Genomic DNA, 22580 nt, shown 5'->3' on the forward strand with positions numbered 1-22580 from the left:
CTGCATACAATGAATATCCACTATATTCCTAAAGCAGATGGGCAAGATGATATGGATGAATGGGGCAAATGAGTGTGAGTGTGCAAGTTCGCTACTCTCTTGTGGTTTTTGCTGATAAAGGAAAGGCGCTTTACCATACCATGAGCAAATGATTTCCGCCTTACAAATGAATAAAAAAAAAACATAGGTGCTGATTGCAGTTAACTGGTCAGTACACACCTTGGCTCTCTGCTAGTAATTGCACCGACAAAAATAAATAACTATGAGAATAGAGGCTTCGCTAAATCGAAGTAGGTCACCATGTGCCGGTCACTTGCCCCAAAGGCTGTGCCAGCATTGTGCACTTCGGTGTCAAAGTCCTTCGCATTTCTTAAGAACTCATAACACAATAGAATCTTGCACACTTGCTAAAAAATGTGAGCTACAAGCACAAGAATGGTGTGAAACACAGTTCTGCTACAAAACATGAATGCTGACATGTGACAATGTACCATCTCGATTTGCATTACAAAAAATAAGCACGACAGGTACACAAACACACACATAAAAAAATGACGGACAAAAAAAAAATCTGGATGCAACACACAAGAGAGCATGAATGAGAGATGTCCCGAGCAAGCACTGCTGCTGCTCGCTGCTTTTTCTTGAGATGGCAGTTGTGGCAGTGTATCTTCGTTTCTCTAGAGGCCTCCCCTCTGGACCACTCGCTGCAGTGCAGTGTGGAGGGATGCTTCACCTCGTGAGAAGGTCATGCAAGCGTGTCCCTCTACTGCATGTGTTCAGCCTAAGGGCTTTGCAAGCTTTCCAATGCACCGCCAAGATGCGCACCCAGGCTCCCAGAGACATTAGACTGGAGGTGGCCCATGTGTATATCTGAAATAGAAAAGGGAATGAAAATCGCAGCGTTCCTGCAGCTCCTCTGTACACTGAGAAACGAAAAAGACACTTTTTCATCAACGCTCACGTTCTTTCTTTCGGGACTACAAATAGAAGCCATTCTGAAGTGTCTTGTGAAAATCTTTTATTTATAAATACAGTATACTGGTATAACATATGTCAAAATGTAGGCATTTTAATGCTTTTTGACACATGTTAGTAATCTTTACTGTACATAAAAACAAACATTTTCTGGTGCAAACTTCTGGAAAAAAAAGGGGCGGGCGTAGGTGTGGCAGAGGTAATAGCACAGCTTCTGCACGTCGTCCGCCGCGAATTCGGAATCGTCCCAGACATGCAGTAGTGTGACGGCTTGCTCGTGCCATTTAGTTTTTGCTTCTATCTTTTCCTTTTTTAGATAATGTGCTATACATTAGCAAATATGAACTACCACATGATATTTCCCTATGACAGGTAAATCATACATATTTGAATTTTTTATTCACACTGTTTTTGTTTCAATGGTCAAAATGCGGCTCTAATGTGTAAAATGAGTTGAGGTGATGTTAGGCATACAGAGAACTGGAATATAATTGTTGGCACATACCTTTAATTCACAACATTGCTTAAGCCAGCCTACTGAAAGAATTGGAATAACAAAACAATATACAGGTTATATAGCATTTTTTCCCTGCCTCACGACCAAACCACACCTTGCACCCGACAACCAGTGAAACTGAGGCAGCTGTATGTAAGAAATAAAACTAAATTTTTTAGTGGTCACAGGTAAGAACCAAGTGGCGATCTGCATAAGCCCACTTATAACAAAACTGATTGTCACATAGATTCCGTTTGTTGTACAGTAGAATCTCGATGATATGATTACGGCTGGTACGAATTTCGGGATGATACGAATTTTAAGAATGCTTTGAACGGACTACATTGTATAGAATACGTTAAGATTCGGGGTGATACGAAGAGTTTCTGAACCTGCCGCGGTTGATACGAACATGCAAACCAGTCGTGCATGCGAGCGGGCCGGCGCGGCTGGCCTCAAGAGGGTAACATAACCGACGCGGCCGCCGCTAACTCCCTCCCCCCCCCCCCTCCCTCCACCGCGAATGATAGGAACGAACGTTGTACAAACGCACAAAGCCACCGAGCAGCTCAGCGCAAGAGCTCACAGGGGGAGAGGGTACCCACCGCGGCCGCTGCCTCTCCTCTCCAACGCCTCTCACCCCACTAGCCACCCTGCTCCCCCCTCCCTTTCGTAGCAAACCCGCAAACCGACGAGCACTAGAGAAGGACGGCCAAGGCGAAACACGTGCGCAGTCGTGTACGTCACTCATTCGCTGGCAGCTCATTGGTCCATCGAAAAGTTGTCTCGCCGGCTGTTCCCAGGAGGACTGTGACGCTGGCTGCCGCTACAGTAGTTCTCCGGTTCTCCGTTCGCCGCTTCTTTCTGTCGTTCGCTGTGACGTGAACTGCCCAAACGTTAGAAAGACGCAAGCGTTTGCTGCTGCCGAAATGTCGCGGAAGCGTAAAGCCCTTTCTTTTAAGGAAAAGCTTGAAGTGCTGAAGAGGGTCGACGAAAACCCTAAGAAGAAGAGTGTCGACTTAGCAAAAGAGCTAGGGTTGGCACCGTCAACACTCTGCACCATTGTTGGGTAGCGAGATGTCATCTTGAAGAATGTGCAGCACTTCGGTGCGAACGTGAAGCAGGCTAAAACAGCGACCCATGTCAAGCTGGAAGAGGTTCTGCTGACTTGGTTCCGCGAAGTGACAGCGGCCGGCGTCAACGTGGACAGCAAGGTGCTACATGAAAAAGCAGACACCGTCGCGCTTTCGCTTGGAATTGAAAATTTCCAAGCGTCTGGGGGTTGGCTGCACCGGTTTAAGGAGCGGCACGGACTTGTCTGCCGGGTCGTCTCAGGTGAAGGCAAGAAAGTGGATCAGTCAGCTGTAGATGAGTGGCTGAACACGCTGCCGGCGCTGATTTCGGAGTACGCGCCACGTGACATATTTAATGCCGACGAGGCGGGCCTCTTTTTCAACCTTCAACTAGAAAGAAGTTTGTGCGTAAAAGGCCAGGCATGCCAGGGCGGCCAGAAAAGCTAGGAGAGAGTAACAGTACTCTTTTGCTGCAACTCGGATGGATCCGAGAAACTCCAGCTTACCGTCATCGGTAAGTCGAAGAAATCGAGGTGTTTCCGATCGGCGGAGCGTTTGCCTGTCTTTTACAAAGGCAACCGAAAGACGTGGATGACGAGATTTTTTCCGCGAGTTCTTGACAAGCCTTGATCGGAAAATGGCGTCAAGAAACCGGAAAATTTTGCTTTTCGTGGACCAGTGCTCTGCCCACCCAAAGGAAATGACATTCAATAACGTGAAAGTCAGGTTCCTGCCGGCGAACGCTACCAGCCATCTTCAGCCACTGGACGCTGGGATAATTAGAAATGTGAAACATCATTTCAAAGGACTTCTAGTGAGGCGTCTGCTGGCAAAAACTGACCGTAAAGAAGCAAACTTGCGGATCAGTCTCTTAGATGCTTTGCACTTTCTAGCCATGTCGTAGGATAGTGTAACTTCAGACACAATCTCGAACTGTTTTAGAAAGTGCGGATTTGCCATCGGACTTGCTGCGGCTTCGGCAGGAGATTGTCAAGAGCCAGACGAAGACCTCACGATTGATAGCTGGGACAATCTGGAAACTGAAGCTTCGGTTCGGGACTTCGTTACCGCGGACGACAACGTCGCGACCTGTGGGCTGCGGTCTATTGAAGACTTGGTCAATGAAGCGAATGATTGCGAAAGTGAGCCTGACAGCGATGGTGACGCTGATGACGAGTGTGATCAGCCACCGTCAAAGGCAGATACTCTTCACGCTTTGGACGTTCTGCGCCGCACCGTAAGTGCCAGCAGCGTGAGCGACGAAACCGCGGCACGGTTTTATGCCTTTCAGGCGGAGCTTGTCCGCGACATCAACAGCAAAAAAGTGCAGACAAGCATTACGGACTTTTTCGGCCGCAAGTAGTTCGCCATAATAAACTTTGGTTCATTTTCAATTCATTCCCATGTGGATGTTGACTTGTTTTGAATCATACGAATTCGGGATGATACGAATATTTTGCGTGCTCCCTTGCAATTCGTATCATCGAGATTCTACTGTATATGAAGCTTGTTAAAAGTGGACTTGCCCTAGTCCTGCTAAAGAAATGTAAAGTGCGGCAGGCATCGTTCTAATTTTTCAAAAAAGTTGCTTACGGACATGTTTCTTCAAGTCACACACTATGGAGCCACTTTATAAGCTCTCCAGTGTGGTCATATGCTCTTGGCTGCAATATTTTCTGCGGACCGGCTGCTTTAGGATATTAGCGATAGCTATACTGAGGCGCTCACGGCATCAGCAGTAAGTTGCCATCTGTGCCTTCGATTCTCGGCAAGGAAGTAGTGGCGAAGCTACCGCTGTACGTGTGCACACAGTGTGCACTGCATGTCTGCCGTCTGCGTGCTGCCTTCCGCAAGGCAACATTTATGGGCAAGCCAAGGCATTCCATCTTCATTGTCATAATACTTCGATCTGCATTTGCTGTCACTAGGTGCCTTTGCGGACATGTTTGTAAAACTTTATTAAGGGAGGTTTATATATATGTCGGGTGGTCTTTAATGCAATGCAGTAGGTTACAAGAGACACTGTTACAAGAGACACTCGGTTATAAGAGACACTTGAAAATGGTTTGGTTGGTTTTCCTATGTTTGCCATGTTAACAACATTGCATACAAGAGACATGGTTACAAGAGACACTCGGTTACTAAGGACAATTTTTTCAGGTTCGTGGAGTAAATTCTTCACTATTTAGAAGAGACACAACCCAGGTGTGCTCATGCAATACATCTAGAACGTACCAACTCGTACATGATGCACATCAGATTCCCTTAGCTAAATTCTGTTCCATATCAGTTGGTTGGTTGGTTTCTGGGGTTTAACGTCCCAAAGCAACTCAGGCTATGAGAGACGCCGTAGTGGAGGACTCCGGAAATTTCGACCACCTGGGGTTCTTTAACGTGCACTGACATCGCACAGCACACGGGCGCCTTGCTTTTCGCCTCCATCGAAAAGCTGCCGCGTCCTTTTTGTTGTGTATGTCAGGAACTGAGGAGTGCTTCCCCATGATTGGAAAGCCAAAACGGCATCGCATTACTGTTACCTACAAAGCAAATCAAAATGCATGAATGACATCCATTTTTAACTCCTCACTGTTAAAATTTGATCATAGGATGAAAGCTTAGAATCCTGATGTCTTTCTCGTTGTGAAAAATCTGAGGGTGACGAGCATGTAAGAGTGCCTCAAGGGTATTAGAGCAACAGGAAGGCTTGCGAAGTGAAGTGCTTTACCTCCAGAATTTGGCAAAGAATACACTCTGCACTCACAAAAATACATACTAGTATGAATAACTTCTTTAAGCTTTCCTGAGTAATTCCCTGTTAATGCATGTGAATGCATTTACTATATGCTGATGTGCAGTAAACTGATCAACACAGTGATTTTAGAATTTTTGGTTACAAGAGACCTTGCTTACAAGAGAGATGTTTTTCGGGTCCCTTGAGTGTCTCTTGTAACGAGGTTTTCTGTATGTGAGGCCCGAAATCAAACTGGCCATCATTTTTTGCTTGCATATGGCATAATTTACTTCCTATACAACATCTTGAAAAAGAAACAGCAGGCCCGAACTATTGTTCATCCATTTCCGAAAGGGAGAGAACAGCCTACATGGCATGTCTACAAACTGGCTGCATGCTGGCGTTTCAGTAAGAATCACAACCACAAGGACCACCCTACCTGAGTTGTGGTCCGAACGAGGTGTGGAAGTTGTTGAGCAGGTCGCAGCAGTGCGGCTCCAGCAGGCAGGCGACGCAGTAGAGCAGCACCAGGGCCACCTGGACCGGCAGCGCGGCCTTGAGCACCCGCCACAGACGCTTCCGCCGGCTGTCGGCCCCCGTCGAGTCCCCTGATGCGGAGCGGGCTGCCACTGCGCTTGCTGCTGCTTGGCTGCGACACTGCTCGGTCACAACGCCACTCTTCCGACTGGACGGAGAGAAAAAAACCACGCGGCTGTATTTTACGGCAACTGGTGTGATTTCCACACACTTCGCACAAAATGAACGGGCAAGAACACCAGTGCAGATAACTCTGAATAAAATTCAGCGAGCCCAGGAATATATCAACTTATCGTAGCTATAAAAAATGCTGGGCTAACTGCTGCCCCAGTTGTTAGCAACTGCTAAGTAAATAACGGCCCTTCTCTATGCTTTGCTGGAAAAGAAGGTGCGGTATGGTAAGTGACAAAGACATCAAAGCACTTTGAACGGGTCCACATAAGGTCAAAGCTACATTATCAGTGAGATCCGTGATGTCTGCGTTCTCCCAAACTGTGCACAAGCCACACTCCCCCCTCGAAGCCCCGAGGTGTCTTTTCCTGTGCATGCCTACCAAACTTTCTCAGTGGGGGTATGAAACGACCTGGGCTGCTTATGCCAGGCCCCATCTGGACACTTTTCCGTGGTTTTGCCAGCTCCCCCTCAACATCTGATCGAAGAAAGACTGTCGTTCAAAATCTGCCTTCGAAAGGATGCTTGCTTTGCATACACGCCAATACGGTGAAACCGAAAAGATGGAGGTCTGTTATTTGCGCCAAAGGAGAGGGGAAGAAGGTAGGGGCACATTCAGGTGCTCAATTTTTTGTTATTTTGTCTTTTGACCAAATCAGTATGCATACCACACTCATAGGATTTTCGATGGTACACTTACTTTGTTACTGGCTTCTCCAAGGAAGATGCGTTCCTAGCTTGGCCTCGCAGCAGCGTCTGTAGCAATAGCAGAAAGTGTCAGTGCAATGACACAAAACAGATCCCCTGCCAATACACACATTCTTTGTTCACAGCAGGAAGGAATTAGAAATGAAGCAACTGAAACAGGTTTTACCATTTATGTAAGCATGCACGAGAACAGATCTTTAGCATAATGTGAAATCAGCAACCTTGAAGGGCCATAGTGCAATGTGAAGTTGTGACATTTTAATGAAGGACATACTGGGCATGCCCCATTGATCATTAGCACTGCAAAGAACAACTCTAAACATGGGATTCAGAAAAAACTATCCCTGCTAACTAGCCAAATTGAGGATAACGTAACAAAAAATTACTACTCCAATAATCAATGTGCGAATATACGACTAACACGACTTTCTGCTAATTCTCTGCAGGAATAGTAGCAAGTTAGACAATGACCACAGCGCTGCATTGCCAATTTCGAAGGCTGACTGCTTTTGCTAAGCACGTACGGAAACTTTGCTTTCGTTTACAGCGTGCTGGTGCTTGTAAGCGGCACAGCTACTGCCAAAATTTATTTAAAATTTTACTGAGACTGTTCACTTACTATATGCAAGCTGAAAGAAGTGTATTCTTTACATTATCAACGTTGAACACACATATGCATGCCAATAGACACTAACAGACAATGCCAGCCAGTTTCACGAAATCAGGTTTGAATCACCCTTTGTCCTGCCCCTCCCATTTGCTGGTTTTAGTGCTTTCTTTGCATGAATGGTGAGAAGGACCCATAACTAGCGATACAATAAGAAATTAGAGAACAAATTTCTGTTTTGTTTCCCTTTATGAGCTACTGCTTTATAATGGAGAACACCATAGCTTTGAGAATGGCGTGTACCATGCGAGTGCGACAAGCAAACAAACAGAGGCGCCCAAACTAGTCCCAGTGCAAAGCAAACAACGCAACTAGCAGTAGAATAATGAATGAGATGCTGCATGCACTCCTGTACACATGCACACGCACACACTGGAATGCAGGTACTGTAGTACGATGCAACCAAAGAAAATAAATTTTAAAAAATCGGCTTTGCCTCTCAAAGGACCCCACCCCCCATGCAGCCAATGGCGTCAATGCAGTCAAATGATGTCAACAGTCCACTTGGAACGGCTTAACGGCCAACGGAAGAAAGAATGTTGACTATTCCTTAATGAGATTAAACACAGCGTCCTGAGAGTCAATCAATGCCAGTGGTTGCAGGGCCACCTTTGAGGGGCATCTGCTGCTCTCCCTTTTCTCGAATTGATTTAAAAATGCACCTCGTGATTTGAATGAATTATTGGTCTCTTTAAAGTTCAATATTACCAGTCAAGTAGTAGCAGTTACATACAAAGGCTATTTTTGAAATTAAGAGTTCCAATCTAACCTCAGCAGTCTCAGATACATACAGATGTCCTGCTACCTTAAGGCTCAGAAGAACTAAATCTTAAGCTTTTACCTAAAGCTCAGAATAACTAACCCTTGCGCTCTTTATTTTTTTACTCGGGGAAATTGTAACGTAGCAATGAGTGAACGAGAGCACTTGCCTTGGCAGCATCGGGGCACTCTGGTGGGGCATCCTTCAGCGCCTTCCACTCGCTCTGCATCTTCTGCAGCTCAGTCAACTTGGTGCCACTCCTGGGAAAACAGCAGAGACACCTACCAGTGAGCAAAAAGCTTCTTGCAACAAGTAAAAACACGAATTCTGGGCACTGCACGCACCCATATGACATCAATTTTCTTGCAAACAAGTACTATTGTCAACTACAGGGCGTAAATTGAGGAGGAACAGATTTTTGAAAAGAGGAAAGGAGAAGCAACTGACTCGTTGAGAGTGGTCACACCTCAACAGTGCCTAGAAGAGAGAGAGGTGCAGGGGTTAAAAAAAAAACAAGGAAGACTGGCGGTAGAGACTAAAGATAATCATGGCCTGTTGTGAGGGCGGATGAGTCCATATGTGCCTGAATCCTTAGCATCACACACACCAAGCACTGCTTACTGCAAACTCCCTCCAGAAAACATAATCAGGATATGACATAGCTTGTCATCTCTGCGTAACTATTCCCACTGCCACTGGTGGATGTTACCTAGCACTGCACATGTTTTGCACATTTACAAAGTTTGCAACTACTGCTACCGCACCAAACACTGACTGCACGGTAAATAATGTTGCAGATGGGTGCAGTACACGTATGTGGCACCGCTAGTGCTCAGTGTTGCGACCACCCCATATCCTATGGCCAGCAACATAAAAAAGCATAAATGTATGCAGCAGGTATAAGCATGCTCCATATTCTGCTTAATTTAACCTTCTCAATGTCCTGATACATTCAATGCAAATATAAACGCATGCAGCATCCTTTGCAACTAGTAAAAGTGCTCTTGTGAGCTTCAGTCACAGTTCCCTTTAACTTGTCTGAGCTAAGCTTCCACTGCCATGCACATTTAGAGCATATCTTAGAGTGAGGCCATAACCAGACCATTTCACCCTAGCTGCGTTGATTCGCATGAGATGATCTGCGCCATGCACCAATGAACAACATCAACCACGTACAGGTGAAGTCACATGCAGCTTCTGGTCCCACAGTGTCGAGGCAGAAATTCCCTAGTAATAATTATACTTCTTAACTAAGGCTCTTGAAGTGTGTGTGGTGTACAGCTCCATGGATATTTCAATGCCACGTTCATAACATAGATGAAATAGAAGAACAGAAGAGAGTGGCAATATACTGATGGATTTTCCTCCAGGTAACAAAAATGCTTATATATAATGATTAATTTGCAAACAGCACCAAAGTAACATTATGTGCTTTGTGACAATGCAACTATAATGTCAACATGCAACACATGCCATTCATAAATTTGCTACAATAACATTGCATGCTATTTCATTTAATAAGTAGTTTGTCTTAGTTTCACATAAGTAATAGCTGAACTGCTGTCACATTCTGCCTGAAGAATTTTTCTTATGTTAGCTTCTCCTGCACCTAACATGTTATACTAATTCTGTGATGTTGTTTCAACATTTACGATAAGTAGATAAATAATGTTGCACCATTTGTGCTGCTTGATATACAGAAGGTTAATAGCTGAAGATGCATTAGAAATTAACCACAAAAACCAATGTATGCAGGGTGTTGCAGATATTTGAGAACACACATTATATGTGGCTCATCATTCTGTATGCAAGAGTTAAAAAAAACTTTTTTTTTTTGCTGCATGTAATCATGGCAAGACTTGGAGTAACTAAGAAAATGAAGAAGCAAGCATTGCTTGTGTCCTTGGCACAGGCCATACCAATTCAGAGATTGCTATACTCATGAATGTTGCCCACTTATTCTTCTGTACAAAAAAAATTTGACACTGCAAGGGTGACGCAGATGCTATTTTTCACAGAAACCTACATTGTAGGTACTCCGATACTCTTAAGATGCCCCAATGCATCTGCGTGGAAAGAACAGCTTTTTTTCTCAGAAAACCATGATGTACCACAACCAGATTGGCGTTAAAGGCTTCCCGAACAAAATTAAACATCCGGAAGAGTGGAATGTTTCAGAAAAACTGTGCCCAGGACGAGAACGAACTGCAAAAGAGGTCAGTGGCTGAGTAAAGGCTTTGAGGATGTTCCAACTGCTATGCAGACAAAATTTCCAGCACCACTTATGAACCTTTGGTCCGTAAGCTGTGAAGGTGACACGCCTCCATGTCTTTGCCTTGAATGTGTAATTGTCAATGAGGCTGTTGACACTAAGGTATTGCACAGTTTTGTGAAGTCCTAGTTCAGTGCTGTACCATGTCATGTATCATGTCAAAGGCCATACAACTCAAGAACAGATGGCATAAATATTCACGACCACCATGTTGCTCCTAATATGTAGTCTTCCACTCCCCAGATGTCAACCCAATGACTATACCTATATATACCCATAGGGTATATATATATACATTTATACCCATATACCATGTATACCCATAACTAACATTCTGATGATACATCTCATATATCACTACCTGAGGTTGGGTGAGCATGCAGTCTGTTAGTACTGCTGACGACAATTTGACTGAATGATGTTGTTTACTGTGTGTGTGGTCACCCTGTACAAGACATTAAAAGGCCACCCCGCCGGGGTGGCGCAGTGGTTACGGCGCTCGACTACTGTTCCCAAGGACGCGGGATCGAATCCCGGCCTCGGCGGCAGCTTTTCGATGGAGGCGGAAAGCAAGGCGCCCGTGTGCTGTGCGATGTCAGTGCACGTTAAAGAACCCCAGGTGGTCGAAATTTCCGGAGTCCTCCACTACGGCGTCTCTCATAGCCTGAGTTGCTTTGGGACGTTAAACCCCACAAACCAACCAAACCAACCAACCAAAAGGCCACAAACTATAGACCTTTGCTATGTGCGTCCGACTGCATGAGAATATAAAGGATATAACTTTTGTTCCTGAAAACCTGCCGCACCCATTATGAGAACCAACTATGAAATCCCGATATTGTATGCTCAATGCGTTATGCAAGCCACATCTGCAACATCCACCAGTACTCAACTCAATATCCTGTGGGCCACACTAACGTTTTGAAAATAACGATGTTAAAATAACCATCTTCTACCTGCTTCTGTTTCGCACCCCAGTTATGTAACCCCCCCTAACATAATACTACAATCAGAGCCCGTGAGGTATTTGAATAAATAAATAAATAAACATGACGAGATAAACCCTAATCTTAGAATGCCGGCATGTGCGAGGTTATCGTTTAACAACAGTGAGCGACGACTTGCGCTGTGTTTTTGCCAGGTATGCGACCAAGTGGCTAAGAGCTCCAGCAACCAACCCGCAGCTGGCCGGTAGGGACGAGGAAGACGAACACAGCAGGCGCGCGGAGCAAGCAACGAAGCACTCACCGACGCAACGAATGAAGGCCGAACCGCTCGCGATGGGATGTCCAACGTCAGATGGAGCAGAAAAAAAACGGGCCGACCTGACCGCTCCGTCAAGAGACTTCGGTGAGCTGTCGTTGTAACCGCCGGCACGAGCGCACGCAGAAGTAGTCGCGACACGACAAGCACTGCCTACGCTCGGGGCGACCGCTCGCGCGACTCGGTGACCGCAGAGAAGCGACGAGGACGACAAGTCGCGCGCAATGCCGTGACCGCTTCTAAACATTGCGGGGAATGCTGTTGCGCACCGCCGCTCTCTGCCGTCCTCCTTCGCGGACGACGCCACCCCAGCCCACAAGCCAGTTAAGCGACCCTCTAAAATGTAGAGGGTGAGGGGAAGCAAGACTGGAGGAAGTAAAAGAACGTTCCTCTCCCCACGCTCCGCCACGATCAAGTGCAGGGGAAACGTTGAGAGGGGGAAACTGTTTCTCCTTTCCCAGAACGGCTAGTTGCGTTCAGAGAAGGAGAAAGGAAACCGTAGTCGACGAGGCACCGCCACCGCCTTCTTTCGCTGCTCCGAGTCCGATCTACGGAAGCTTCAAATTTTCACGAGCTTCGATCATCCCTGCACGCGTGGGACTACAGCGGAAACACTAGCGACGCATCAGATACATCATAACACCTGCTTCCAGGAAGAGAAAATGAAGGGGGGGGGGGGGGGGGGGGGGGGGGTACAGCGTTCGATTCGCCCAAGTTCTGCTCAAACCTGCCCGGCAAAAGCGGTGGTAGCGTTACAGTTTTATAAATTAGCGCGTGAAATTGAACACGTTGGTATCGCATGCTGCTGTCGTCTGGCTTTGCTGGGAGCAGACGACGAACGGTTGGCGCGGAGTGATATGGTCGCCCCGAGTCGATCGAGTAAGTATCGAAAACGCTGCACCGCTCTACGAGAAAGCCGGAGCACGCACAGACGGACGGAGGCGGAGGGAAGGGTCCGCAATAATGAAGGAAAAAGAAAAGAAACCGCAACATTGAAAGTGCGGCCGCCTTCCCCGCTGAAAGAGCGACCCTGCCCGAGAGGAGGCGCGAGGAACATGGCAAGGAGCCCGTCGGCGGAGCTGGTTCTGGTTTGGTAGGCAAGTGCGCCAAGGTTAAGACAGTTTATTTCCGCCGGCAGAGATACCGCTACACCGCCGATGAGGGCGCGGGAAAGACGAAAAGACCCACGCATCCACCCTGCACTCGGCGAGTTTCAAACATTTTGTAGAAAGCAAGTGGCAAAACGCGGATCCTGCAGGTTTTTCTTGAAACCGGTCAGTGCCGAAGGTGCGAGTTTATTCATTAATTTGTACAAAATAGCCTTAAAGGCCCTCACAGCTCAAAGTATTACATGGGGGTGCGGTTAAAACAAATGATCAAAAAAAAAAAGAAAGAAAAACGAAATATTCAATGAAAAAAAAAAAGAAAAAAAAACTAATGGCTAATCGCGCGGCAGCCCTTCAGGGTTGCGCGAAACAAACTCCACCATCTAGGTCGAGGTGTGGACAGAAGTATGTCTTCTGAAAGAAAAGCACAGCTATCTGCGCAAAACACAACTGCACGATAAGCCGGCCGCAGCTCAAGTGCTTCAGTTTTTTAGATAGCAGTTGCCGCGGCCGGCAATACTCTTTTCCTTCTTTTTCATTATTAATAAAAAAAAAATAGATCAACCACTACCACCACCATCACCATAAGGGTGCTGGTCAGCACATCTGTGCCTGCGCGTGACGCCATGAACACCACTACGGAGCACCGCAAGCAATTCTCACCAAACTTCCACCCACTAACCAACTCTCTGGCCTTCTACTTTTTTCACATGCACGAAGTGCGGGTCGGCGTAGCTTAAAGAAGAAAAAAAAAAAGCGCCGCAACAATCGGCTAGGGACCACACATTGTCATCAGTTCAAGGCTCTGCCTTCTTCCCTCATACCACTTTAAATCCCACCGTGTTCCAACCCCTGAACGGTTTCTCCTCAAACCCAAAGGTCAAGCGTAGAATGCTCATCACCTTACTAAGGACATCTGGCGGGCATAACGGGTGGAATTGTTTGCAATAAGGCGTAATAAAGAACGAGCGTTTAGGGCCCTCGGCGACCGTCGCATAACGAATGATTTTTGAAAACACGCGCGCCGCCTCTGGCCGAAGGCTTCGGTGATGCGTGGATCCTTCGATCCTCTTCCCTTAAAAAAAAAAAAAAAAAAAAGAAAAAAAAAAAAAAAAAAAAGCCATACTCGTTCTTTCTTACGGTGGAACCGGTGCGTTAATAGGGCGATGAGGTGGCAAAAGCAGCGGGATAGCTAAGGCGAACAGCTGCATCACCGCGACAATGAACGAACCCCAGCGCCTAGTCGAAGATTAATAATAATAATAATAATAATAATAATAATAATAATAATAATAATAATAATAATAATAATAATAATAATAATAATAATAATAAGCGGCCCAAAGTGTGGTGAAAAACGTCTTCCTCTCGTGGGGAGGCTTCACACAAGAGAGCAAGTCTGCCGCGTATGTTTTGGGGTAATAAGGGAATTGATTATCCCCGATTTCATGGGAACCGGTGGACGACATTGGTAGCGAGGGAGTCTTTTGAGGGGGGCAAAAGCAGCTTTCTTTCAGAGTTGTATTCGAGCCCTTCTCCCTTGAGTTCTCTCTCTGCGAGAGAGCATGGCCTTGGAAAGATCCACGGTTAAGCCCGAAATCCCGGAAAAGGCCGTGGCTGCTGAAGGTGCGCCGAAATAAATGCAGTACAATTTTTTACAGGGACCGATTTGTCGTGAATTCGGGAGAAAAGGCAGATTCGGTACAATGTTTTTACAATGTGCTTTGGGTGGGTTAATAATTGATACTGGCGGGATGCCTAATTACATGAATCGTTTCCCTGACGGAATGGCATAAAAAAAAAAATAATGTAACAAAACTAAATATTAAGGGAGGGCTTGAGAACAAACGAATAACATTTGATTGCAGCTCAGTTTCATTGAAAAAAAAAAATAACGCCAAATGAAACAAAATTTGAGCACTCACCGCCAGTTACAATATACTATAAATATACCCTGGCCTCTTTAGCTGAGCCATTCTAACAGAGAGTCGCCGGAACGTTCAATATACAGAAAGCTCACAGAAATGTGTATCTTATATTCTGGTTCCTTTTATCCACGTACTAAGTTTCGCATACTGCTATACATATCAATTTCTCAAGGAAACTTCGTCGCCCGCGTAGCGAGCTGTTCCACCGGGCGCTTGAACAAGGCTTTTTAAAGCATCAGCTCTTTGGCCTCGAGAGTAAAGTGCAGTTCTTCCTACTTCTTCGAGACAAGCGATGTCCGCGGAAGAAAGTTATGGCGATTTCCACTGGTCGCTACGGAGCACGTTTTCTTGCTCCGGGACGACGATTTCGATTTCCACTGGTCGACCAAGATAGGTTTCGCGTATTCCGCTGGTCGTTTGGGGCAACTCGGGACGCTCCAGCTCGATCCGCCGACCGAAGTCGGATCTCGCCGGAAGTCCTAGTCGCTGACGCGGTCACTTCCGGATGCTGCTGGATTCTTTTGGCTGTTTTTGACCGTATTCAGCGACATCGGCAGAGGACGCTGGATGTCATCGTTTTTTGCGCGAATATGTAGAAGTGCGTCTATCGAAAAACGTCTGCAGCGTTAAAAAAATGAGAAAGCAAGTTGTTGAGGGCCGCACTCCTGCCTATTTATCAACCGCAAACATTTTGGCGCTGGGATGCGGCTACAACTTTCGAAACCGGCTCAGCTTTACTTCCGCCGCGCGCTCTACACGTTCCGCTGGTCGACCAAGGCTGATTCGCTCTGTAGCGCTTTAGGTCGGCTCGGGCGCCCAGCTCCGATCGACCAGTGGAAATCGCCATTAGACGCATCAGCGCTGTCACCAGCACTCGATCTGAGGACGCACATGTAAGACATCCATGTATGGGACGTAGCTCCTGTTCTCACAGAGCGACGTAGGGAGCCTACACGGCGCAAACATGTAGGCTCCCTAGAGTGGTAGTAACAATACCGCCCCTTCCTCAAGCTTCTAGCACCGTGCATCAGGCCTACAGTGGCTTCTCTGCATAGCTGGCACCCACAGTGCCATCTTCACCCTCTACGCGCTCAATGGTTCAACGGGAGAAAAAAAAAGAAAAGCGCGAGAGAGAGGGAGAAATGTCGAGGGTAAAGTAAGAAGATTGTCTAAAGCCTAATCTTCTGTCCGCGGCACCACCACCTTTACTTCTCTTCTTCCCCGCTGAGGCAAAAAAGAGAGGCGTCTCTGGCTATTCCATGACACCGTTTCACCAGAGAAAAAAATAAAATAAATAAGGTCTCAGTGACAGCGGCTAAGCTTGAGCGAACAACCGACTACCGAAGCCCCAAGCTGCCGCTTTCTTTCGCGGGCGCCTCACTTTTTCCCGCTCAGAAGAGAGCCCATTCCTCGGCGCGCGCGACGTCTTCGTTCTCGACGCAAATATAGAGCCACATCCTTTCCCCGATGTTCGCGCGCACTCATGCCAGCCCGCTCTGCAGTGTGCACACAACACACAGGGGGGGAGGATTTCTTGCAGTGTGCGAGCAGTCGCCAGAAGGCCGTGTCCCTCTGCAAGCCGCCACCTTTTCAGCTGCCGGCGGCCCAACGCCTCCCGGTATCGTAGAGGGGGCGCTGCTCCGAGTCGTGACTGCGCAGCGGTCTAATTAGCGACCGCGGGGCGTCGCGGCCTCTGCACCTCGGCGGTGGCTACTGCGCGCCGCATTCTTTTTCTCAGCGCGCTTCCAAAGAAGGAACAAGGAGATACTTGTCCGCGCGCGCACACACACGCGTTGCAGTGTAGCATTAACCCAATTAACCCGTTCCGGGCAGTCGGCGCGGGGCAACTTTTTCCCCTACCTCGCGGCTCAGCCCCGTGAGAACGAACTTCCCTTTCGAAATCCGGGAGGCAGCCGTTCGTATTCGTGCCCCAGGCAGCGCGCTAGTGAAACCCAAGACTACAGGAACACTAACCCAGACGAACGGCGGCTAACTGGAGGTGTTCCCAACGCGGCTGTGCACGCAACGATGATGCTGCCACCACTCCAGAGTGGCCAAGGCACGCACGTCGGCCAGTCGTGAAGAGCGCTTGCGCGAGAATAGCCTCGGACCATTTCTCCTCCCCTTCTACTTCCGTACAGACTAACGCCTGAACTAGCCTCCACAGTGGGGTTCGCAGTCGGACTGACAACAAGTACAACTGGCCTAATTGCCATTTTGAGCGATTGTCCGACGTTGGGCCACGAAGTGAAGCCCTTCGCTCCCGCACGAATCTTTCGCCGAGAGACTGACCGCCGGAGTGACATTCGATGTTGCTATCGGAGAGTACACAGAGCGGCGGACTGCTGGCGAGGCGTGTACCGAGGCGGCGAACAGCAGAGGCAGGCAGGGCTGCTTCTGACCATATCTCCTTATCTTCCCCATCGCAACGGCAGCACCGGAACAAAAATGCCGCTTCAGACATAATCTTCACGACGTGGTGTATATACCGACACTTCGAAGAGAAACAGTTTATATAGTCGTCTTCGCGGCCATCTTTTTCCTCTCACGCATCACTTCAATGACGCGTGAGTGGCTTGGCCACTTCGAAATTGCTAGACTGCGTTCTAAACGTGCTCTCGGAGAAGCGCCAGTCATGCAGTTTGATGCCAAGAAAATTGTCAGTCCGTCTTCCAAATTACGCTTTGCGCGCCGTGTTAAATTTTCCTACTTCAACGAGGCAAGCCGAGCCAGGAAAACGAAACTATGCATCGTGGGGTAGCGCTTTCCGAGACGTAGTTGCGCGGACCGACCCCATACCATTTGCTCGTGTCATCCGTCATCGTCCCCTCAGTCGTGCTTCCCGATAACCGCTTCCTCTTCGCCCACCGCGTATCTCAATGTAGAGATCGAATTTTATTATTAGCGAATTTTATTATTATTATTATTATAATTTTATTATTTTAGCGAATTTTATTATTAGCGAGCAGGCGATTCTATTACTACGATGCGTATTATTGCGCCAGCCGTCGCCTAGGCCAAGCTGCCTCGGTGCCATCCTGTGGCGCGAAACCAATTTAGTGCCCGGGAGCTCAGTCCGCAATTATTATATACCGAGAACGCGCAAAATACTCTTCTATTCACAGTCAGTATTTTTTTTTTTTGTTCTTTTTGCACAGTACATGTTTCGGGCGTACCAATTACGCTCCGAGCCGGATTCGAATGCAGGCTAGTGCAAAGCCAGTGACCTGCATGCTTGACGCAACGCCCCAAGACAGAGCCAACTGCGCTCGAAGCAGTATCTGCCAGTAACCAATAACTCGAAACAGTATCTGCGCTCGGCGACAGAAGCCGCAGCAGTCGGCGGGCGGGTGGGGTTGGTTACACGAGGGCCGGCAAACGTCCTCGGAATCGGAAATGCGTCGCGTGTCTCGACTGGCTGGAGGAGCGAAGCGCATGCGACAGCGACCGAAATGGAGGGAGACAGAAGCGCGCTTCGCACGCGACAGCCCGAGACGGAAGCTGAACGCGTCTCATAGATGGCAGGAAAAATAAAAGGGAACGAATGCCGCCGTAAACACGTCGTCGGGGTCTGGCCAGCAAGGCCCCCAAAACGAGCTCCCACAACTCATGCTTATGTCCTCTTACCAAGCAACGGGTCGTCGATTGTTTTGTGTTTTTTTTTTTCCTCCGATATTTCAAACGCTTAATACAAGACACCCAAAAGCCGACTCTGAAATGCCGAGTTTTAAGTTTCCTTCAGCCTCAGTTCGCCGCCTAGCTTCTACCATAAGAGCTGACCCAGAAGCGAGGACGTTCCCAGACAGACACGGTATATAATTTCCAACTGCGCCATCCAAATCCTAATACACGCACGCGTGGGAACTCCAAGCAATTTTTTTCGTGTGCCGTTGCTATTAGGCAGCCCTGTTTTCCGTCTTGTTTCATCAATCGCGCCCGATGGCACAAAGCACGGCGAGAAAGAAAAAAAAAAGAGGGAGGGAGGGAGGGAGGGCGAGGGAGTGATTAGCCGCGTGGGAACGCCCCATGCAGCGTAGGCAGCCTTCAGTTACCGGGAACTAGGACAAAGAAAAACCATTGGGAACCGGCAGTCTTGGCCTACACCCACTACTCGTATAAGGTAAAATGTAAAAATTCTGCGGGTACCTCTTTCTTTCTCCTTATCTTCTTTCGCGTCTCGGCTATTTCCCCGTGCAGTCAGAGCAGTGCCAGTATATTACAAATAAACTGGCTTGGTATTCAGTTCCTAGCAGCAAAAATTAGGTTTTCATTGATGTGAAAGTGGCAACCAATGTGAATTTCATAGCTGCACATTTTTTTCTCAATGCATGCTTAAAGAAAATCGACAGGAAATGAATACATATGAGACTTTTCATTGCAGCCTTCCTTTTAAAGAGTTTCATGGAGTGCTCCATAGAGGGAAACACCTTAATGGGGATTTTGGCACAGCGAAGACATATCAGCATGAATTCATGCCAGACCAGTCAGGTTTCATGCATCTTCAGCAGCCAAGTGGGAATGCACGCCTGTCATTGCACATACGTAGCAGGTCATACCAACTAGACTAATGAGTTTCCACTATACTAAATTTCTCTAACAGTAGTTATAAGCACTTGCTGCAATTGATGCAAGTTCAGGCAAGCTTCATTATTATTAGGTTGAGTTCATTTCAAACCAAGGCTGAGGTGTAGTTGATGATTTGGATTTCTTTTCACGCTTTGCTTCCCAACGACTTGAAGTGTCAAGATGGCTTGAGTGTTCACACTTCTTTAGTCATTAACTCCATGCTTCACTTATGCATGCAAAATGCACCTTGCTGGTTTTGCCATCTAGAATCGTTCTACTTCTAGTACCAAAATTGAAGTGCGAACAAGACGTCCACAAAAAGGAAGGAACACGATGATGCAAGTGCCTTTCAATTCCTTTTTGAGATGAATAATGAGCAACTTTCAACCTTGCTTCCCTTCTGATGCTACGATTACTTCATTGCTATGAGAAACTTGCTCACTAGCCACCTTTCTTTTTTCCATAGAAAGTGAAAAGATGCCGTTCTCTAGACAGGTGCAAAACTTACCATGTTATTTTGTATTGGGATTTACACTTCTGCAGCTGACAGATGAACAAGTGAGTAATGCACTACAGTGCCAAGGATGCTTTTACCAGTGGCAAAAACTAGCATCTTTGGTGCAGAACTAGCAGTGCCTGCCAAGGTTACTGAAGCAGTGTTAAACCCCGCTGGGGTGGTGCAGTGGTTACGGCGCTGGACTACTGTGCCCAAGGACGCGGGATCGAATCCCGGCCTCGGTGGCCACTTTTCGATGGAAGCAAAAAGCAAGGCGCCCGTGTGCTGTGCGATGTCAGTGCACGTTAAAGAACCCCAGGAGGTCAAAATTTCCGCAGTCCTCCACTACGGCATCTCTCATAGCCTGAGTCATTTTGGGACATAAAACTCACCAAACCAACACAAACCAACCAGAAGCAGTGTCAAAGAATGCAATGAGTTGTCAAGGCTTACAAGTTTGTACTAAGTAAAAGGATTGTTTGGTTTGGTTTATGGGGTTTAATATCCCAAAGCGACTCGGGCTATGAGAGACGCCATAGTGGAGGGCTCCAGAAATTTCGACCACCTGGGGCTCTTTAACGTGCACCGACACCGCACAGCCCACGGGCACCGACACCGCACAGCCCACGGGCACCTAGATTTTCACCTCCATTGAAAAGCCGCCGTCGAGAACAGGATTAAATCCCACATCCTTGGGCATAGTAGTCGAGCACCTTAACCACTACACCACCCCAGCGGGGTCCAGTAAAAGGACCTCTGTGTTACTTTGTAAGACAAACTATTCTAAAGAACAGCTTGAGAATAGTTGCAGTGTTGCTGTTAATGTTTTGCTAAATGAAAATAAGCTGCTTGGCACTTTTACATGCCACAGAATAACTTCAAGCCTTCATCACATGCACTCCTGAAGTTATTTACGATCTGTACAGATGGTGGTGCAGCAAGTTTTCTCTACACATGCTTCAAATGTTTTGCTTGCATCATCGTGTTGGTGGATCTTTTTTATGTGCCCATATGAGAATTCAATCCTACAGTAATGCATCATTTCAAAGATGAGTTGCTTTGCAAAAGAATCAAAGATAGCACTGCACTTTTTATTGCTGTTTTCGGAGCGAAATGCAGAAAGGCCACTGCTGTTTGGTATGACAGCTCAATTGCTCCATTACGACATGCCCTGAATGTAAAAAATTCAACCCATAGTGCAGCAGTGTCTGGCACTAACTGTGGGAAGAACTGAAGCTGCGAACATAAGTTGATGTAAAAAAACTGAAGTTCTCATCATTAGTGAGCATGCAAGCATGAAGTTTTTTATCTCGCACTTCACTGTGGAAAAAAGCAAATGACTCTGAGAGTATCCCAGGCTGTGATGACTTTAAAGTGAGCTAAGAATGGTGACAATGCATGCAGGGGATAACATAACACTGTTGGCATAATAGAAAGTCAAACTTTCTCCTTGACAGTTACCGATTCTGCCACTTCTTGGCTATACAACAAGCTTCTGGTTGCTATCAAATACCTGAATAGCTCTTTACCAATGCTTCCACATCATCGGTACACAACTAGTTGCTGGTTATTTCGAGTTGCTACCAGGCACCTGAAACCTACAACACTGACATAACTGCACCCCATCCCCCCTTTTTTTTCCCACTTGCTCACGAGCTGCACACTTACACTGAACAGCCATGTTTTCCAAGGCAGCAGAGTAAACTTCATTTAATGATTTTGCTGTGCGCAAACTTGGACAAAAGGAACAAGTGAGGCCCCCTGTTCTTCAGCCAAAGTGCCCAATTCAGACGGTTTAAACAGAAAACAGGAAGTACCTGTAAAACTGTGGCAGACATGAAAGGTATGGATGATGCAGAATGCATTTAGTGCCTGACTGAAAGTTCAGCAAATATGCAAAAGAGCAAGATGTCAAGTTTGCCTATTTTTGGTCAAACTATCCATGCATCGTGACGAAGGCCATGTGCTACAGAACACCGAACTGCAATACTTCCATGACAACTGAGCTTCACTTGTAAAAAGATTGGCATCTTTCGAGTAACTGAGATATCTGAGCAGTCCTGACGTCATCACCAAGCACTTCAGTGAGGCTGAGATGGCAAAAGATGGTCCGATTAAGCTGTAGCTACCGAGAGTAAAGAGGAGTGCTAAACACAGCCAGGCTTTGCAGAAGAATGGACTTCAGTGTACATAAATCGAGCAGCCCTTGAAAGTGCCCCACCTCATTCTCGGCCTATCAACTGATCTACTGATCATCTTATAGGCAAAGTGACGGCCTCGGGCATGCTGTGGTGCCGGGTTCAAACACTGGATAAGGAGAAATTTTCTTTAACTACTAAGCTACTGCGCCGGTATGCCATGCTTGAGTGATTGCTAATGAGTAATCACCTCCCCATTAACATTGCTGAAAATTTTGAGCGAGCGATGGAAAAGAAAATGAGGAAAAGAGATTGATTGTGATTATGTGCATAGAGGCTTCTATAGCACAAGATCCATTGAAATCTAATCTTCAATTTACAATAAATAAACTCGGAGCTTGTTCTGACACTTATTTCCTTGTTTTCTCAAAATGGTATCTTCAACTACTGCCCATAATATCTCCAGATGTAGCACTCACATGTGAACACTTATTGTTGCATTTTAAAGCTGATAAATTGCTCTGTGCAATAAGATCCAAACAACTTAAAATTTCCTCCTACAAATTTAATTAAGCTAACAAGGACTGCACATTTAAACTTTTCACACTTTAATACGCGTATCTGGTAAGTGTATAACTTTTATACCAGGGAAGCAAAAATTATAAGAATGGTATAGTTGCACTTTCTAGC

At 46.7% G+C, this 22580-nt stretch overlaps 1 protein-coding gene across 1 annotated transcript in view; it reads right to left on the reverse strand.

Moving 5' to 3' along the window:
* Nucleotides 1–475: 475 nt before the first annotated feature.
* The window catches only part of klar (klarsicht), a 238285-nt gene continuing 216180 nt past the window's right edge, over nucleotides 476–22580 (reverse strand). Inside the window, exons 18-21 of the mRNA XM_084582611.1 lie at nucleotides 8291–8381; nucleotides 6687–6742; nucleotides 5718–5963; nucleotides 476–873 (exon numbers count right to left, since the gene is read on the reverse strand). Coding sequence (XP_084438737.1) covers nucleotides 846–873; nucleotides 5718–5963; nucleotides 6687–6742; nucleotides 8291–8381 — 421 coding nt within the window. The 3' untranslated portion in view covers nucleotides 476–845. The remainder of the gene's footprint in view (nucleotides 874–5717; nucleotides 5964–6686; nucleotides 6743–8290; nucleotides 8382–22580) is intronic.

The sequence above is a fragment of the Amblyomma maculatum genome, chromosome 10 (genome assembly GCF_055883805.1).
Source record: "Amblyomma maculatum isolate TAMU_Amacu chromosome 10, ASM5588380v1, whole genome shotgun sequence".
Classification (NCBI taxonomy): domain Eukaryota; kingdom Metazoa; phylum Arthropoda; class Arachnida; order Ixodida; family Ixodidae; genus Amblyomma; species Amblyomma maculatum.